This window comes from Phaethon aethereus (genome assembly GCF_964289735.1).
Source record: "Phaethon aethereus genome assembly, chromosome: 8".
NCBI classification, from domain to species: domain Eukaryota; kingdom Metazoa; phylum Chordata; class Aves; order Phaethontiformes; family Phaethontidae; genus Phaethon; species Phaethon aethereus.
In genome coordinates, this window is record NC_138584.1 from 2,829,270 (window position 1) to 2,849,504 (window position 20,235).

The window sequence follows — 20,235 nt, forward strand, 5'->3', positions numbered from 1 at the left end:
ACGCCAACCACTGCCACGTGAGGAAAAACCTGGCATTTCTAGCTTTTCAGCAATAGTGTGGGTTTTTGTTTTTTTTTTTTTTTTTAAACTTAGCTTCTTTACATTTAGTGCAAATCGGTCAACGAGCAGTACAAGCTGCTGTTCCTTTTGACTTTCACGAGGAGCTGAATTAAATTTTCAGTACTTGTGAAAACAGGAGAATTTCGCTGAAAAACCTCAGGAAAGCTCCGGGAGTAAGGAGGCAGCGAGCCAAACACTTGGTACTTAAAGGTGCAAAATACCTTTGTTGCCTCCCGGTCTTAGACCGTGCTCTGAGGCTTTGTGCCTCTGCAAAAAAAAATAAAATGGGGGCAGAGCTTGCCAGTTACTATAACTACCCTGCTCTCCTCATCAGGGAAAAAGAAATGACAGTGCTGTCTTTGTCACAGCTTATGACAACTCCCCGCTTGTTTCCGTATCATCAGTCTCCCCACGCTCAGTGAATTATATTACAACCCACTATATAACCACAGCTAATTTAAAAGCTTCTGCTTATATGGCCCGTATGGCAGTGACGAACCGTCCTGTAGCGGTGCTGGCATTGGCCCCAGCGTGCTCAATTCTAAAATCTTTCTTCAAACCCTTTTTGAACCAGATTATTACTACCATCAGTGAGAGGCTGACATAAGCAACAGCCCCAGGTCTAGACTGGGTCTACTGGTGTTTTTTGAAGTGTGACAAAATTCACAAAGGTGAGCTACCGTAAGCAGAAGGAGGAAGGATAACAGAGGGAAATAATTTGCAAATACATAATAAGCAGCACAATTAAAACAAGAGGTTACAAGGAGGTTTGAGTGTATTTTTGCTACGGCGTGCTCTGGAGACAAGAACATGCAGAACTCTGAGTATTTATCAGGGTAATACGCAAAAAGCCACAGCACCACAAGTCCATCAGCCCCTGGTACAGATGAAACAGTAACCTAAGAATAAGGACCAAAACAAGAGAATTGCATAGATAGGACTGACATTTACCTACACATCTGTCATTTCTTGCCTCATAGCCTTCAGGACAAGTTTCTCTAATGTTCCTTCTAGTCCTGGAGAAAGGTATTCTGCTGTTTCTATACTCTGAGAAGGAGCTGTAGAGATTTGAGGAGTGCCTGTAATAGTGTTGAGGTTGATAGTTGTCTCTCACAGGGGAGAATTGAGCATGGTTATAGCTACTGTAATAGGCACCGTAATTTGGCAATCTCTCCAATCCAGCGCAAGATTTCCCATCACCTAATAAATGTTGTCCGGGTGGACAGCCACACTTGAAGCTGCTGGGGGTGTTGGTGCACTGAAACGCACAGGGTTTAGGCACTTGTTCACATTCATTAATGTCTGCTCATGTGACATGATCCAGAGCAACAAACCATGTGGAAAGGAGAAAAAACAAACAAACAACACGTGACTATATGTATATATATATATATACCTATCTCAGTCTGTGGAACAAACAGAAGATGTAAAAGTGAGATCTTGAAGGCAGTAAAATACGGAGAACACAATGCCAAGTAGGCAGGTTATTCTATCCTGTACAGTAATACACCCTTACTCTTCCTCTAAAGCTACTTGTGACGTAAGACTCTGCTCACGTCGGCAAGAACTCTGCTGAAGGTCTTGCCTCGATGTTACCGAAGGTGAGGCGCGGGGATCCAGATCTGTTCCCCTGCTTTTGCAGAAGCAGGGCTATGGGATGGCCTGACAGCTGCCGGCTGCGGTTCCTGCCGGCTACCAGAGGAGATGCACTCTGAGAAGTAAGTGGCCCTTAGGACCCACACTGCTCATCCTTTCAGCCTAAGCTGTTCACTACTACTTTAGTAATGATTTCTTTTCTTATGTGCTCCACAGATGGGTGGGAGAAGCTGTCGGGCCCTTCTCTAAAGGAGGAGACTTAACACGGAGCTTAACACTCTTGAGAAGTACAGCGTTAGAAATGCGTTCAAACGGGCACAGAGGGAAGCTCGAAAAGCTCCGGTACGGGTGTTGTGCTTTGCGTCAGGGGTAAAATTGGGGCTGGGGGACGTGTCACAGGGCTGCAGGGGAAGGAGGTCAGGTATGTTCTACATTGGTCGTTCCAACTATGAAAGGTTGGAGGCTTAACAGAAATAGTAATTCACTTGTGTACGATTAAAAAATGGAATTATTTTCATTTTCCTAAGGAATGCTTTTTTTTTTCTCCCCAAGTTCAGTTTCCCTTTAAATTGTAATCCAAAGTCATTTGACCAACCCTAGCAGTTAATATCCATCCTTAAATCAAAACAGAGCGGTGAGCATACAAAGTATGGCAAAGGGTTTAAGACTATAACATGGTGATTGTCCTTTCAAAAGGAAGGAAATATGCATACTCTTGGATACTGCAGGACCAGGCCTTCCCCCACAGTCCCTCTGACATTACCAGAAAGAAATTTTCTCAAATTTTCATAGCCCTTTCACAGCCGAGAATTTGACATACACAGTATTCCTTTTCAAACTTACTTTCATTCTTCACTAGAAAAAGACCAAAAATTGCTATTTCCAAACAATAACCGTAAATAAATAACCTGATATTAAGATACATAACAACATTTCTACAATTGACATGTATTATGAACCCTTTTTTACTAGAATTTAAAGATGATCTTAATGGTGACTCAGTAAAGGTTTAATTATTTCCTATTAGTAGAAAGTGTGTATTCTTTACGTTACTATTGCAAAAATGCTGTTAAGCTAGTGTTCTTACAGTTTCATTTTGGTCCCCTCTGAACACACTATTTTGAGCATAGTTTGTAACCCTCCAAGACACAAATGCATGGTAACAGCATTTAAAAAGTAATACTGTTCCAAAATGTAGTGGAACATTAGACTGCGTTTTTAAGTGTTTAATACCTTATATATTTTGAAGTTTTAAAGAATTTTGGGGGCTATTAATAATTAAATGTTTTGAGAATTGCAAATCCAGCGGTAATTATTGCACAGGATTGCAGTATTTTCCCACTGTTAGTTCCCAAACACGTAACTGAAACTTTACGTATTAGTCGAAAGATCATTAGGGTAATATTGTCAGGTGTTACAAATAAGAGAACTTCATTTTTAATATGTCAACAACTACTATGAATTTTAAGCTTATATGCCTTCATTGTGTGCACCAGATGAAAAATTTATTACTCATATACATGTAAAAGAATATTGAAACTTGTTATTTCCTTAGAGCTTAACTATTTTCTAATTGCCAAGTTTAACATTCTTTACTTGCACAAAATAGACAATAGGTATGTGCACTAACATCTTTACAACCACCAGTGTCCTTGGAACAAGTTGTGGATAAGCAATAGAAGATATCGTAGAAATAATGAAAGAAAACATGTGAGAATTCGAGCAATTTCTTTTGTAGCAGCAGCCTGTGCAACAGAAGCAGTGTATGTGTGTGTGAAAATCCCTGTGACTCACTGGTAAGCCTGTCTCCACTAGACCATGTCCCTTTGATTACGCAGTATAAATAGTAAATATTTACAAGAACAATGTGAAATGACTTTGAAACAAAAAGAGCTAAATTCTCAGGCTGTCTTTAATTTGAAGGATAATATTTGATTTTAAATTCTAGATAGCCTTGCACGTGTTCTATGCAAAACTGCTTTATAACAGCTTTTGTAATGCCCTTCCATCTAGGATGTGGCATGGTGAGATCCAACACAGTTCACAGAAATACTATAATTTAGTTAAATGGGCATGCATATCTCTCCGAGTGTTGTGATGACAAATGAGCATCCTGTCCCTACCCAGCAAGACAGGGAACTGTGGCACAAAGGATTTTACCCAGGGCAAAAGTGGCACGGGTAGGAACAAAGTTCATCTGTTTCAGTCTGGGGTCCTAATTAGTTTTCAATTCTTCCCTGTGTTCATTGGAAACATTAATGATAAAAACTGGGTTTTTACTAACACATGTGAAATAATCTCTTTGATGCATCTATATTTTAAATATATTTGTACGCAGATAAAAATTCAAAGGTGCATTAAAGGTCATACTTCAGTTTAAGAGGGCGCTTTCAGCGGTCCTTGGTCAGGGGACAGCTTTAGGGCAGCTGCTAGTGTTTTGTGAAAATCTGTAGTCCTAGACTTTATCTAGCTTATTACTGTCAGAAATTTAAATGGGTTTAATAACTGTTAAGGAATCTGGGATTGATTTTATTTCAGTAGAGGTAGCTGGTGGAAGCAATGTCTTGGTCTACAGCCAAACAGTTTCTTACTGCAATTTAATGTCTTTAAAAAAACCCAAACATTCCTGGCTTTTGGTAGACCAAAATCTTAGGTTGTTTAAAAAGGAGAAAAAAAATCTGATTTTTCAGAGCAGTTATTTATCACTTATGAAAGCTACTCTTGAAGACGTCATCATGGAGAAATGTTTCTCTGATGCAATACATGAGAGCAACTGAAACAGACATGACTTTGTGATAAATATACACCAACAATGGTAAGTCATTATTATCAGGGTGGATCAGATATTATATAAATATTCCAATAAATACAGAAAGGGTGAATCTAAATGATCCTAGTGCCATCCTGAGGTCTGTTAAACACTGGGGGACATGTTTTCCACATTGGCAGTGTTACCATACATCAAACTCTCTAGCTATCCACGTTAAAGCTAAGAGAGCATCCTTCAAATGCTATGCATGTGCGCGTGGGACAGAACTCTGCACATTTTCATGCCAAAAGGTTCTACGTAGATAGCGCAGGGGAGTAACTACATGGTCAGCATTCCTGTGACTGACAGGAATCCTCCTTCCCTGCTGTGATCCACCCAAACCAGAAAGGGGGCCAGTTCAGTGATAAACACGTATCTGCTTCCTCCGCTCCACCCAGACGGCAAGACCCTTGGCAATTCTAGTGGGTAGGTAAGCGTGCGTGTGCCGTTTGCTCGCAGAGGCAAGTTCTGGGTGTATCATGCCTCTTGCAACACACTTCCCTTGGGTGTCCTCCTTTAGGGGAATCCACATCACTCCCTGCTTGACTGCCTTCAGGTGTGAATCAGTGCAGCCTGGGGTACAGCCAGGCACATTTCACTGTCCAGTCAAATAACAAATCTGACCTCATCTTTATAAATGAAGCCTCTTGTGGAGTGATAGCTTGCCACATCCATCCACCCGTGCTCCAAGACCCTTCCTTGTACACTTTGTTTTCAAAGTATGGATCCATAACAATCTCTGTTTAGAATCACTTAGTTTTGACTATTAGTTTTGAATGAGACTCATCATTTTATGTGGGTAATTTTGAACTTCAGAGCAAATTTGTCTACAGAACATAGTCTTCAGATGGGATAGCATTGTTGCGTATGTTACAGCAGAAAGCCCGGCCAAAAGCAGCAACAGAAGATAGGCGATACTAATGTGACTGGACAGCTTACCCACGCAAGGTCTTCCAACTCCCTGGGACCGATATCCTCTTGGACACACACAACGGTAACTTCCTCGTGCGTTCTCACAAATCTGGTTGTAGCGGCACTGGTGGGTTCCATCCCGGCATTCATCAATGTCTGCAAGCACCAAGGCAAGAGGAAGTCGTCGTCAGATTTTTCTTGAAAGTTCTCACGGCTTTAAACTTCTTAATGTATATGGAATGCACTTAAACCACAAGTGAATTTGGCCTCTGAACGTACACTTTTCTTACCTGGTGCCATGATTAGGCATTAGTCTGTAACAGTTTTTGTTACAAATCACAGCCTGTGTTTCACAATCTGAAAGCAGATTTTGAGCAGATACATAGATAAATTTTTCGACTCGCTTTTTCTGTTAATTGTCAAAACTTTTCATTGAGGTTTCCAATTCGATCAGCTACTCTCCAAAGACACATAAGCCATCTTCCTGTCATATCTCATTAGAAAAAAAAGATCTGGTAGTATATGTGACGTAGTTATGTTTAAAAGCATCCCTGATAAGCAGCAAGGGCCTGTGATCTCGATTCAGAGCTCCCGAGGCAAACTGTTAAGAAAGCATTCACACATGGGGCAAAACAAGGAACAACTTCTGGAATTCAAGGTGACAACGCAGAAGAGATGCTGAGGAAAACCCTACTGTTCTTTCTTAAAAGCAGTGGAAAACTTGAAGTTGCAAGGATAAATCCATTCTTTTAACACCAGTTACAACAAAGTTAAATACGTATGTACCCATAGGTGAAGAAAAGTTGGTGCCTTGATTTGGGCAAATCTTAGTAACTGGAGATGGACTATCTCAAAGATTTTTATTTTTTAAATTCATAATTGTTCCTATGCCTACCGTCATCATACTGTACATTAACACTTCTACTCACCAATACAAGTTCCGTTTTCTGCTTTGGTCATTCCGCTGGGACACAGATCAATGCACTTATAGCCACCACGGGTGTTTTTACAAAGTTGATCGGGCCTGCATACATTCTGTCTGCACTCATTTACATCTTATTTAACAAAAAAAAAAAAGGGGGGGGGGGCAAAAATGGAAATGAACTCATTCTGCTCAATTCCTAAAGAGCAGAATAATCCAGTTGTAATTACACTGCGCATGTGCATTTGAATCACATTTCATCCACATTTACCAGCCAGCCCAGTTCCCACTTACTCTGGATTTTAGGACCGCTTTACAAACAAATTCAGACATACATACTAAGCATATCATCCGTAGTACGATTTTCATTCATAAAGGTTTTCGGTAACAAATGTAGCAACAAATAAATGTTGAACTATGTCCATTGGAAAGAGGGAAGGAAGATTCAAAAATTCATTCATACCCATGCATTTTCTGCCCTTCAGCTGGTATCCTGGGTCACAACCACAGTGGAAACTTCCTATAGTGTTGAAGCAACGCTGATGACAGGAGTTGGACTCTTGACACTCATTAACATCTGTTGAACAATACAAACCCTTGATATTAGAGCTGTGAATCGCCTCGTCATTTACCTGAACAGTGTTTTGGTCGAGTCAACATTCTGGACTCTGCTTTGAGCTCTAGTTACTACACAATTGTTCAGAAGCATTTGCTCCTCTCACTTCTTTGTAAAGGAAAATGCACATGGGACACAAAAGCAAGAATGTTCGGTTGCTCCCTGATAGGATTTTTAATTTATCCCTAAAGATGGGAAAAGCAAAAGGTTTAAAACAAAACAAAACCATCCCATAAAAAAACCCAAAGCCCCAAAATCCACAACCTTAATAATGAAAATTTATGGACACCTTAGTTGGAGATGTATCTTTTTTTAAAAAGCTACTTTTTCTTCACACACAGTTGTGTGAAAGACAGCATTTTCAGTTATGAAAGCTAACGGCGAAAGTCAAAGACCTCTCCATACCTTGGCAGCTGAATCCATCAGCTGTTCTCCTAAAGCCATTCCCACACCTCACCACGCAGCGGTAGGAGCCAATGATGTTTTCACAGTCCTGGCCAGCATGGCAGGTATGTCCACCTAACGCACACTCATCAATATCTATAATTAAAAACAAGCTGTCAAAATGAATGCCTATGTCAAAATGAAACACAGATTAAGTAGTGTCTTGAGAGTGATCAGCTATGAAATACTTGATTGCAAATATATTCAGATATGAAACAGTTGGAATAACCACCAATAAACTATATTCTTATAATGCCAAAATGGTCCAGCCCGAACAGAACATTGCCCTAGTGATGAAGGTGCCATGGATCTTTTTGTATCCATCCTGTCCACAGCAATGCTGTTCTTACCCTGACATGTTCTACCATCCGCAGAGATAGTGAGGCCTTTCGGACAGGAGCAGTAGTAGGACCCCATGGCATTATGACAGGTGTGGGAACAAGGATTTCGTAAAGCACATTCATCTTCATCTGGAACAAGGAAATGTTTGAAAAGCCAGTGAGACTTCACAAGACTTTCTAAAAAGCTATACAAACAAGGCCTTCATAAGCTGAGTGGTGGGGTTGACACGCCTGAGGGACGGGATGCCATCCAGAGGAACCTGGACAAGCTCAAGGAAGGGGCCCATGTGAACCTCATGAGGTTCAACAAGGCCAAGGGCAGGGTCCTGCACCTGGGTCAGGACAACCCCCTCAGGTATCAGCACAGGCTGGGGATGAAGGGATGGAGAGCAGCCCCGTGGAGAAGGACTTGGGGGGTCCTGGTGGGTGAAAAGCTGGACATGAGCCGGCAACATGTGCTTGCAGCCCAGAAGCCAACCGTGTCCTGGGCTGCCCCCAAAGCCACGTGGCCAGCAGGGCAAGGGGGGGATTCTGCCCCTCTGCCCCGCTCTGGGGAGACCCCCCTGCAGGGCTGCGTCCAGCTCTGGAGCCCTCGGCACAGGAGAGTCATGGACCTGCTGGAGCGGGGCCAGAGGAGGCCCCAGCAACGCTCCGAGGGCTGGAACAGCTCTGCTGGGAGGACAGGCTGGGAGAGTTGAGGGGGCTCAGCCTGGAGCACAGAAGGCTCCAGGGAGACCTTACTGCAGCTGCCAGGGCTGAGAGGGGGCTTAGAAGAAAGATGGAAAGACTTTTTTTTCCAGTGAGAGCAATGAAGCACTGGAACGGGTCACCTAGGGAACTTGTGGATGCCCCCTCCCTGGAAGTGTTCAAGGCCAAGTTGGACAGGACTGAGCAACTTGCTCTAGTGGAAGGTGTCCCTAGTGTAGAACTGGGTGATCTTTAAAGGTGCCTCCCAACCCAACCCATTCTATGAGTCTGTGATTACCCACCACACTTGTCACATCGTTACCTGAACAGTAAGGCCCAGCGGGGTCCAAGCCAAAGCCAGCAGGACACTGATTGCTACGATCTCCTGTGTGGTAAAGGAAGCACATGTTACTTGTGGATGAAAATATGGCCATTTTATTACTTTTAAAAAACCCTTTAAGAATTGCAGCCCAGCTGTTTATAGATTTATTATTGTTGGACAATAAAATAGAAACTTTTAAAATCCAGACTTCAGTGGTTTTTCTGCTTGGGCACTAAGTAGTACATGGTTCTTGCTGTTTTGAAAAACATTAAATAGGTGGGGGGTTTCCCTCAGAGTGACTGCAAGCTGCATCCCAGCCTAATATGTCCTGCAAAGTTCCTCCATGAAGTTCTCATTATTAAAAGAATAAAGACCATTCAGTTTCACTTCACGTAAAAGGAGAGAAATAAACCCAAACCAAGCAAATCACCATGTCCTAGACTGTGGGAAGTCACTGTACCATGAACTGTAACGGAAAACTCTCATAGAGACTGCTTAAAGGCCACGTGTATTTTGCTGCTTGAGAACTGATTCAATAAGTGTGAAATTTTAAAAAAAGCATTATATTAATTGTTGGAGGAAATAAATGCAAGTTCAGTAAAGGCTTGGCCAGATTTATGCATATGCATAACTTGATCTGGAGATTTCCTTTTATCAGACCTCTTTTTAAAACGGAAAGAAAAAAATCTTACTTGGTTTTCAAATTGCACAATGAGTTCATAGTCTAGCAAATGGGAAAAATCATTATTTTGCTTCATTTAGAATGTTGTCATTGAAAAGAAAGACTGAGATAAGCAATTCCACTGTTCCACTTACTTTCAAACCTGAGCTATTTCATTTGAAAGATAATGTTAAGCCTTGCCATGTAAAAAAATCCCAGATGGTATTTAAGAAGGTAACGGGACATTCTGCTAACTGATCATGACTTCTCAAAGGAAAACCCGCTTACACAAACCTATGCCCGACTCCTTAAGATCACTTGGGTAAAAGGTTAATAAAAGCCAGCCTTTCGGAGCGCTAAGACGCAGCTGACGGAGCTGCTAGCTTGCCACCTCTGTGTTAGGACTCGCCAGATTTACATAAGCATGTGTCCACACAGCGCTGTGTAACTGTGCACCTTTCGTGTCTGACCTTAAAAAAAATACATCCATAAACTACCAGAAAGGTTTTCAAGCTGCAGCTCAGCATCATATTTTCTGTATATGCCAGATAATTCCATAGAAGTTCAATCTGAGGAATGACTTAGCACATTTTGCCCATTTCAGTGCTCAATTCTGAATCTTCTTCCACCTCATTACTGCTTTACTTACATTTATGTGGGTTTTGCTGTGAGAAGGAAATGCACGATCCTTTTTCTTAATAGCTACACAAAACCAAATCCAAACATAAAAGCCCACCACACAAAAGCAACGGTAATTTCATTTTAGAGAATGAGAGGTGCATGCAAGGAAATGGAGAAATATTTTAGGTCAACTATCCAGAGCTACTGGTGATGCTGTTGGCAGTGTCAGCAAGTGCAGACGTGCATCATCGGCAAGAACTACAGGTGAAGAGTAAGTGCAAACTGCAGCAGCTTTTACATTTTCGTCTATGGGTGCAATAGGTCCCATGACCTACAATGAAATTACCCGAGTCTCACAGCATTTCCTCTTTCAAGGCCATAACCACCTTTTGAGAATAAAGGTAATGAATTCTAGAAAGAGAGGATACTATTTTTCCATGGTTTTGTTTTTGTGAAAGGTTAGAACAATACCTTTTGCAATGGAAGCGTGGATTTTAAAAGCCACAGCTTCTTCCAGTGGGTTGTACTCTGCTGTAATAGAGGAAGCATGGAGTGTTTCCACCAAGAAAGGCATCTTCCCTTTGGTATAATCATAGGTGATAGTGTGGTTCCACGTGTAGGGAACACTAACTCCATCTATAGTGAAAAGACGAGTAGAATGGGCATACAGTTGCCCGGGGCCGGTTTGAATATAGTCTTCTGTGTAATCCTGAAAGGGCAAGATTCAGGCATCAGCCACTGCGTACAGCCACCACCGCTCTGGTCTTCGTGCGTAAAACGCTATGACGCGTATTCTGAGAAAGGGTTTTTCTCTTAACAGCTGAACAAATCCTGTTTCACACAACACATGCCTTTTTTACTCTTATTTTAACTGTTGAATCTTAACAGCATCTGGTATATTCCTTTAAAGAAGCAGCAGGCTGTGGTATTAAGGATCCTGATAATGGAGGCCACAGCAGAGCATTTCCAAAAAAACCTGAAAATGATCTTATTGTTCAATAACAATCTTTTGAGCTGTAAATATATATTTTTTTTAATTCTAATTCAGATGCTGACAACATGGGCTAAACAGTTAGTAGAGAAAAATTATGCCACAAAATATCAAGAACTTCATGTATATTTATTGTGCTGTGGGATTTAATATATTAAAACATTTTCACTGGTTACCTACCACTAATTACTACCTTTATAGAAACAACTTCAAGGAATGTTCCTTCTTTCACAGTAAAACCAATTATCACACACCTGGTTTTAAACCAAAACTTTAATACCACATATTATACTAAGCAAAATGTTTTTCATGGATTACTCTAAACCAAAAAGAAAAACTGTCCCTTTGAACTCCATCTTTCTATCAGGAGTACAAGGTCAGTGACAGAAGCTGTCTTACTAGGAGCAGCAGAGAACATCTCCTAGAAACAACAGGCAGAGCAATTCAGCAGCGAGATCACAACCTTTTGCCGTACGATTGTGCGATCTGCCCTCCCTAAGTGTTCACAGAGAAGTGTCACCCTTTGAAAAAGCAAATTCTGTAAAGTATTTCAGATGAATTGCACAATAGGACTGTCTGCCAGAATAGGTATCCCCACAAGAGCAATTTTTGATGCTGTAGCAGAAAAAGGAGCACGTCATTAACAGCATCATGACAGTGTGTGTGGTAGGAACGCATAAAATACCCTGTGATGTCATCTGATTCAGAATCTGTTAATCCCCTGTCTTTGCAACTTTATCAGCCACAGGGATGTTTCTCTGCCAGACTAGTGTAATTGTAGCTGCAAACAAGTCACCAGTAATATTCAGGAATTTTTAAAGGTGCCATGATGTAAAAGAGCCGGTGTCGTCCTCGGGGAAGCCAAAAAGTCAGACAGGTTTGAGACACACCTTTACAGCTCTACTGAAAGCAACACCTGACGTGCCTGCCAGTGAGAACTAGCCCCAAAGACGCTGCTCAATACTACCTTCTAGCATCTAAAAATCTTGGTGACCAACGCTACCTTCCTGACGACAACTTTTCAAAGGCCATATTAACACCTGTCAGTTAAGCCAGGGACCAAGCAAGTTACTTACAGTAAAACAGTTTTCAGGACTTAGTGTCTACTGCTTTAATATAGACAAGAGAGGAAGTTACATATCGATGAGGGAAGGTGGGGGTATCTCGAGCAGCTTTACCTTCACATTGACATCAGCTACTGACTGGAGCTGCAGCACGTGGCCACTCACAACAACATCCAGCAGCAAGGCTCCGTCTGAATCCAAGCCCCGGGCAATATGAGTCATTCGCAGAATCTCACCTATGAGTTTTAAGAGCACATTGATTTATAAACCATCCTAACCAGAGACTCACATTAGCCACAAAGTATCTGAATTGGCATCCCCTGACCAGTTATTTTACACTTGTAGTTTTATAAGGGGTACCATGCTTATAATAAAAAACACTACTTGTTTCAAATTACAGCTCTAAAAGCTCGATTTAAGCCTCAGAGAAAGCCATAGTCATTCAGAAAATATTGGTGTAAGCACAAGACTCAAAATTCAGCAACAGTTATATGCTATTTTTTAAGAAATGCAGTATCTATCAAGCTTATGGGAAACAGAAAGCAATGGCATATCACCGGTAACCAACCAGTTGCAAACTCCACTTGAGTTTCTCTCTTGAAGACCGCATCAGTGAGCGTAAACCCATTCATTGCTTCCCCAATTTCTTTTGCAGTTGTCCAATAAACTGGGCTGAGTATAGAAACAAGCTTTCTCATCGCCGGACCTGAAAGAAATGCCACATAACATTTGAGAGCTTTTTTTTCCTAGCATCATGCCACCCACATCAGTAGGAGTTCAATACAAAGACCTAAAACTAGTGTAACCCTTAAGATTTACAGCAGAAAAAAAAATAGGTATTGGTATATTCAGAGGAATCATTTTAAAAATACCAATGTACTAAAAGTAAATATTGAAATTCCCTTTTCCTCCCTCTGTCTATGAAAAGTTTATATCAGTTTCTTCAGTGACACTTAATGAAGTGGCGAAAACTGACATTGCACAGCCTGTCTCAAGGGAAAAAAAGTGATAAAAACTAAAAAAAGCCTACCAAGGCTCCGAGGGACGTTTGTAATCTTTGCTTGTATTACTTTAGTGTCAGAGTCAGGGCTGTCCGTTACTGTGGCATTCAGGAAAGCAATTCCAAATTCAATATCATTAATATTTCCAATGACGCTGCCTTTGGCACGTGAAGGCCCACCTGTGAAGGGGAGGGAAGGGAGGAAGGGAAAAAACCAAACCTGTGAAAACTCCGCCTTCCGATATTTTGGGGAAGGGAAAATTCAGAAATACTGTCCAGCATTTTAAGAAGTAAGGATATTTCTGCATATATTACTAAATTATTTGTAAGATTAAAGCTGACAACCTGCAAATAACAGCATGCTGTACATACGTGGTCTGAGATATCTGCACAATAACATGGGAATCGCCTTATGCACTCATCTCTGTCTGAAAAGCAACAACTGTTGAACGGCATTCTCTAGGGCTATGTAACAGGTTAACAAAAAACCAGATCCAGCTGAAGGTGCAGGGGAGATTTAAGCCAAAAATATAAATTACTTGGTCAACTGGCCAAGACATGGGAGAGCACCAGTCAAATTAGGTGTGCGACAGGCTTTCACCGTATTGTCCTTGCGTGCAGGCTCTAAGTTAACTCACCGGGACATGCTTGGGTGTTACACCTGGATATCTGGGAGGAGTCTCCAGGACAAGGACGTCCACGATTTAACGGGGCTGGATTGGTGCACAGGCGTATTCGGGTCTGCTCGCCTCCTCCACAGGAAGCAGAGCATTGGCTCCATGTTTGCCACTGCCCCCAGTTTCCATCCACTGAGGAAAGAAGGAATGAAGAAAGCGACTTTTCATTTCAGATGTGTCAGGCTGCATCAGAGATGCTTTTGTGTCACTCCTTCCTGATGGAACCAATATGGTAGAGAAAAGGAAGCAGCTGAAAGGATGACACCACCACCTTAAGGGGCAGGCGTCAAGACCTCTCGCCTCCGAAACACACCACCTTTAAAGTTTTGTTTGTGTATCAGCTGCACTGGAGACAGGGAGTCTCTGCCAGGGGATGATTCCAGAATAATAGTTGGAGATTTAAAAAGAGCTGGGTCATATTCTTCCCTCTGTCGTGTTGAAGAGGTACCACTCTTCATGGCTGACCATGAGATACACAACCAACCACTGCCTGACATCTGCCAGCTGCTCTCCCTGGGAGGTTCTGCAGAGATACCTCCTGCCACTCTCTGCATCTGTTCCCTGAAAGTATCAGGCTACATAGAAGCTGATTTCTAAACTAAAAAACATTGCTGCATGTATGCAGACCCATCACATATCAGTTTGCGAAGAACAGCTGTCAATATTCAGATTCTCCTGTCATAGTTTTTGGTAGGCTGTCACTGAGGACACAACCTGCCTGTCTAGAGGTTTGAGTGCTTTTACTCCTACCAAGAAAATATCTGAGATTGCACAGGTATGAAATTACAGAATCACAGAGCCATTCAGGTTGGAAAGGACCCTTAAGATCATCAAGTCCAACCATCAACCCAACACCACCGTGCCCCCTAAACCATGTCCTGAAGTGCCACATCCACATGTTTTTTGAACACTTCCAGTGATGGTGACTCCACCACCTCCCTGGGCAGCCTGTTCCAATGTTTGACTACTATCTCTGTAAAGAAATTTTTCCTAATATCCAGTCTAAACCTCCCCTGGCACAACTTGTGGCCATTTCCTCTTGTCCTCTTGTCTCCCAAGCTTGTTACTTGGGAGAAGAGGCCAACACCCACCTCACCACAACCCCCTTTCAGGTAGTTGTAGAGAGCGATGAGGGCTCCCCTCAGCCTCCTCTTCTCCAGACCGAGCACCCCCAGTTCCCTCAGCCGCTCCAGACCCCTCCCCAGCTCCGTTGCCCTTCTCTGGACACGCTCCAGCACCTCAACGTCCTTCTTGTAGTGAGGGGCCCAACACTGAACACAGGATTCAAGGTGCGGCCTCGCCAGTGCCGAGTACAGGGGCACGATCACTTCCCTACTCCTGCTGGCCACACTAGTGCTGATACAGGCCAGGACACTGCTGGCTGCCTTGGCCACCTGGGCACACTGCTGGCTCATGTTCAGCCGGCTGTCAACCAGCACCCCCAGGTCCTTTTCTGCCTGGCAGCTCTCCAGTCACTCCTCCCCAAGCCTGTAGCGTTGCATGGGGTTGTTATGACTCAAGTGCAAGACCCGGCACTTGGCCTTGTTAAACCTCACACAGTTGACCTTGGCCCATCAATCCAGCCTGTCCAGATCCCTCCAGAATCTGGAACTGACGGAAACCAACCAAACAATAAATCTTGCAAATAAAGAACACATGTGCTATCTATCCAAACATTCACAAGAGGTCAGATAGATTTGGCTTGAAGTAGACGTGTGCAGGAGTCTGCACGGCCTCGATAGCAACAGAGGATACAGCAGGAACATGACTGCACACTGTGTGAACACAGCGCCTGCAAGTGCCCAGGCCGGTGTGACACTTGCCTGGAACTGGCAATGATAGGAGGAAAGGAACAATAAAAACAAGTTTGCTTAAGACAACCATTAGCCAAAACAACAGTAGTGAGGGAACTGAAAAGTACAAAAGCAGCAAGAACATTTGTCCCTGGGGAGGATAAACCCAAGTGAGAAGAGGATAAACAGAAACAATCAGACTGGGCTTGACACTGCAACCTCCATCGGGACCTGCTGGGGAATTCTCCCCACAGCCTGCGAGCTGCTGGTATCCAGCTGGTGGGGGCTGATGCTATAGGGTGCAACAAGCAGAGGTCCACACCTCGGGTGTGCAGCTGTGGCCTCATCGGGGGCTTTGGCACCAGGTTGCGGGTCAGCAGGGTGTCAAATGTGGCACAGGTACGCATGAAGTTGGAGCTCCTGCATCTCCCACAGGAGGAGGGCACGTAACGGGGGCACATAGAGGAGGGATTTGCTAATTTTTAAATTATTACACCTATTATTACATATAAATTTATTAATATTTTAATTATTATGATAAATATTATTATATTAATGCAATAGTAATAATCCCTTTCTGAGATGTTATAGAAGGGTGTTTAGAAATTTGTAGGTTTAGTACTTCTCCAGCATTGTGGTTTATCTGCTCTATTGCTGGTATTAATCCTGAATTGCCCTTTCACTGATTGTCCCTTAGTTATGTATCGTCAATAAACCAATTAACTGCTTTGATTGTCATTTTATTTAAAGCATTTAAGCTGAGCATTCTTCCCTGCTCCTGGAATACATTATGAGAGCTCACTGCGAACCTCATAAGCTGTATTTACCGTAAAAGCTAAGTAGAAGTGCTAAGTGTGGGAGAAATTTTCATATGCTGGTTCCTGTTTTGAATTATTCCACCTCATTTTGGGCAAACCTAACATGTGAAGGGGGAAATCCTGGTAAGGTGACAGTCATTTAAAGAAAAAAGTGAGAGTGGATTATTAGATTGTATGAAATTGTAAATAATTACAGGAATGTTCTCCATTCCTTTCAGAATACGAAAATCTCACATACGTTATGTACACCCTGAAGTCTTCCAGGAAAAGCTGCATTTAATTTCTTTATTATTCTGAGCACTCACCAGGGCACAGTTCAGCGCTGCATCTCTGGATCTGCATGTCAGCCCCTGCACATGCCCTTCCACCGCTGGCAGGGCGAGGATTGTCACAGGTCCGGTATCGCCTCATCTGGCCTCCGTTGCACGTTCGACTACAAGTTCCCCAACTACTCCACGGGCCCCAGTTGCCATGAACTGTAAAAAAAGTGTCAGATTTTATCTGTCTTCCTCGTAATAAGATATTTAAAACCAGACAGTCAAGCTAGGAAAATGTTCTTATTGGAGAGTAACTTTTAAATTTCTTTTCCCCAAATAAATATAGAAAAACCAGACAATTAAAGTTGTAAGAAAGTTATCTTGTCCAGCATTCAGCGATTTCTCAAAGCACATTAACCAACTCCAGAACGTCGTCGTTCGTAGAAAAGTATGCAGCACGTATTATTGACCAAATGGGTCACTACACTCTACTGTGAGACACGGAGAGATTCGCTTTGCAGTACTTTCTGGAGAGTTGTAACTTCAGGGAGGTGCGGGACCTCTGACAGTCCGGCAGGACCTTACGGACCAGCTGCTACTGGCTTGTGCTCCTAATAGTTAATGTTGAAAACGTCCCAGTCACGCTGGCTGATGAAGAGATGCTGTCACTCTTGCCAGGCAGCTAATACCACTTGCCTGCATTCAGACCCCCTAACTTTTGCGGGAGTGGGTGATCTGTGGAGCGCTTCCTTCCTCTCCCACATACATACACACCCAGGAGGTGGACAAGCAGCCTAACCCAAAGCACTTACTTGGACAAGGATCGCTGTTGCAAAAATCAATTTGTATGTCACTTCCTTCACATTTGTGACCCCCAAACTGTGGGGCTGGTTCTGAGCAGTGGCGCGTTCTCTGCCTGCTGCCTCCTCCACAGGACACGGTGCAGGCGCTCCAGCTGCTCCAGGCAGCCCACTTCCCGTCCACTGGTGAGAAAGGCAGAGCATGGTACAGTTACGGTCTCTGACACGAGAGATAATAAAGTAAATCAGTGCTGTATCAGAGTAAAACTGACTGTGGGATGTTACTGGCTCTCTCTGTAGAAGATCTAAGCTACACGGGGATTTCCAGGAGTGAAACTGGAGAAAAGGATGACCTGTCTTTTAAATAACCCATAAGCCTGACCAGAATCGTGGTCAGGGATCACTCAGTCCTCAAGCTCAGTCACTCACATTTTTAGGTATGTGTAAGCAAGTCAAAGCACATATAAAGTAGTCCCTGAAATTACCACACCGGGTAGATGGTCGGTACGAGTGGCATCCCAAAAACCCAGCCTTCACTTTGCATCTTCCTCTGCCTGCAGCTGTGCCATCTGAAGACGGAACCATCACCACCTTCTCCCCCTCCTTCCTAACCAACCTTTGATTCACTGGCTCAGCTGTTATAGGAGTTATTACTAAATTATCTCACATGAGCCAGGTCTAAGCAGTTGAGTGGCAGGGTCTTTGATCTCCCAAGAGGTGGTGACACAAGCTGTTACGGGTACATCCGTGTGAGCACCCGAGTTGGTGGCTGAGAAGAGGCCGATCAGTCACAAACGAGCTGTAAGCAATAGCGTCGTTCGGCAGCAGCACATCGAGCTGGATAAATGTGTGACATCAAGCCCTCAGTTGCTCGACTGCCACAAGGTCAGTTCTCTCTTCCACCAGTTGACAGTTACAGTGGGGACTTGGCATAGGATCGGGCATGTGCAAAATGGAGCGTGAAGCCAGAAGGATCTAGTCTGAAGTGCTGCACATTCCACTTCATAAAACTTCCCTTCGCTACCCCTGCACTCAGCCAAATACAGAGGTCCTACTTCAAAAATGTGAGTTTTGCTCCCGGGTCACGAAGGACTCATTGAAATGTGGAAAAAAAGGATAAATGAATAACAGAACCTAGGAACATTTTTAAAAAGAAACTTCTAGGAAACCTGTAATTTAACTGCCAAGGAGTTAAAATGCTGCTTGCACAGCGGCAGGGTGAAGGAAGAGAGAGAGGTAAGGACAGGAGAAGAAATCCCATAGGCTAGGTCTATAGAGGGGTGCTAAAGATAGTGACAGGGGCCAGTGAAAATAAAAGGCTTGAATGGAATCTTTTTCAGGGATTACACTTTTAGAACGGGAAAGCTTTCAATATAAATTAAGTAGAATTTGGAAAGGAAATTCCAAGTTTGTCATGGTTCTCTGTGTTCAACGCATCTCACCTGGGCAGCGTCTCTTGTTGCAAATCTGCATCTGTGCATCAGACCCCGCACAGTATGATCCGTCGTGAGAAGGAGGGGGGTTATTGCAGAGCCTCAGTCGTGTCTGCGTACCCTTCCCGCAAGTCTCGCTGCAAGGACCCCACGGCAGCCAAGAACTCCACTCACCATCAACTGCAAAGGCAGCAGAGCTATAAAACTGTTGAAACTATACACCTGCTTTAACTTGAAACTACAGCTCCACAGCCCAAGGCAAAAAAGCTATGTTGTTTAATACCAATAAATGAAATATTCTGAATAAGCCCTTGAAAGAACCTTCGCCTGGAGCGACAGCTGAAATGGATCAATAGTTTCCAAATGAGAGATTAATGCTTTCCTTTCTGTTTTCTGCATATATCACTTCACTACAACCTTGGAATAACAGAACTGATCAAATCTGGTGTTTCCCTAAGTTACCTGGCTCTGACTGTCCTGGGCTGGGCAGAAGGTCTCAGCCGGGGATGGGGCATGCTAGCCAAAAGTTGGCCCACAGCTTCAGTGGCTACCAGGAAGCAGGAGCCAGAACCGATTTTGTTGCCAAGATCTAGAGAAATTAATCTCTAGATAGTGGATGAACATTTGGCACCATGGTGGTGGCAAAGCCAGTGAAAAAGGGAAAAATCAATATAATATAAATTGTATAGAAGGAAACATGCCAGTGGTGAAGGGTTATGAATAAACTACAACCTGTCAAACATAGGAAGTACTAGCAAGACAGGAAGGAAACCTGAACATTCAGCTAGTTAGGAGGAAGACATGGATGAATATTAAAAAAACAGAGGAAAACATACGGATAATGTCTTAAATTATTAGCTATTATGTTTTACATGGCTTTTAATTTTTTTTTTCTTTTTAATTGGCTTTGCACAATAGATTTAGAGTAGTGAGTTTTACTCTGTGAGCACATGGGTAACAAACACTGAAAAACATCAAAATACAAAATTAACATTTTTACTGGGAGGTGGGAATTGCCAGAAATTTTCCTTGCACTTCTGTTTCCAACAACAACTGCCATTCAATACATTACAAGAAAAGCTACAATAAAAAGTTTCAGGGTTTAATTCTTTTATAATTGAATAATCTGAAACAAGCTGAGAGAATTTGGGGTTTAGGGAAAAAAAATCTATACAGAAAGCCCCTTATGCAGCTAATTCTAACCCACTCTCCTCTTACCTGGGCAAGGCCTAATATTACACATGACTGAATCCACAGCAGTGCCATCACAGGGCTTCCCACCGTGCTGAGCTGGTGGGTTACTGCAGGTTCTGGTTCTGGTCCTGTTACCTTGTCCACAGCTCTTTGAACACTCTTCCCATAGACCCCACTCCGACCAGCTGCCGTCCACTAAGAAACAGAAAACCCCCCA

At 42.9% G+C, this 20,235-nt stretch overlaps 1 protein-coding gene across 1 annotated transcript in view; it reads right to left on the reverse strand.

The window, feature by feature from the left end:
* Window positions 1-20,235, reverse strand: part of HMCN1 (hemicentin 1) — a gene marked incomplete at its 3' end in the record, with an annotated part of 205,695 nt that overhangs the window by 4,061 nt on the left and 181,399 nt on the right. The window contains exons 89-104 of the mRNA XM_082003017.1: window positions 20,043-20,213; window positions 18,834-19,004; window positions 17,404-17,574; window positions 16,640-16,810; window positions 13,685-13,855; window positions 13,077-13,226; window positions 12,615-12,752; window positions 12,161-12,282; window positions 10,463-10,700; window positions 8,710-8,772; window positions 7,710-7,829; window positions 7,321-7,455; window positions 6,763-6,876; window positions 6,307-6,432; window positions 5,405-5,533; window positions 1,012-1,362 (exon numbers count right to left, since the gene is read on the reverse strand). Coding sequence (XP_081859143.1) covers window positions 1,012-1,362; window positions 5,405-5,533; window positions 6,307-6,432; window positions 6,763-6,876; window positions 7,321-7,455; window positions 7,710-7,829; window positions 8,710-8,772; window positions 10,463-10,700; window positions 12,161-12,282; window positions 12,615-12,752; window positions 13,077-13,226; window positions 13,685-13,855; window positions 16,640-16,810; window positions 17,404-17,574; window positions 18,834-19,004; window positions 20,043-20,213 — 2,541 coding nt within the window. The remainder of the gene's footprint in view (window positions 1-1,011; window positions 1,363-5,404; window positions 5,534-6,306; window positions 6,433-6,762; window positions 6,877-7,320; window positions 7,456-7,709; window positions 7,830-8,709; window positions 8,773-10,462; window positions 10,701-12,160; window positions 12,283-12,614; window positions 12,753-13,076; window positions 13,227-13,684; window positions 13,856-16,639; window positions 16,811-17,403; window positions 17,575-18,833; window positions 19,005-20,042; window positions 20,214-20,235) is intronic.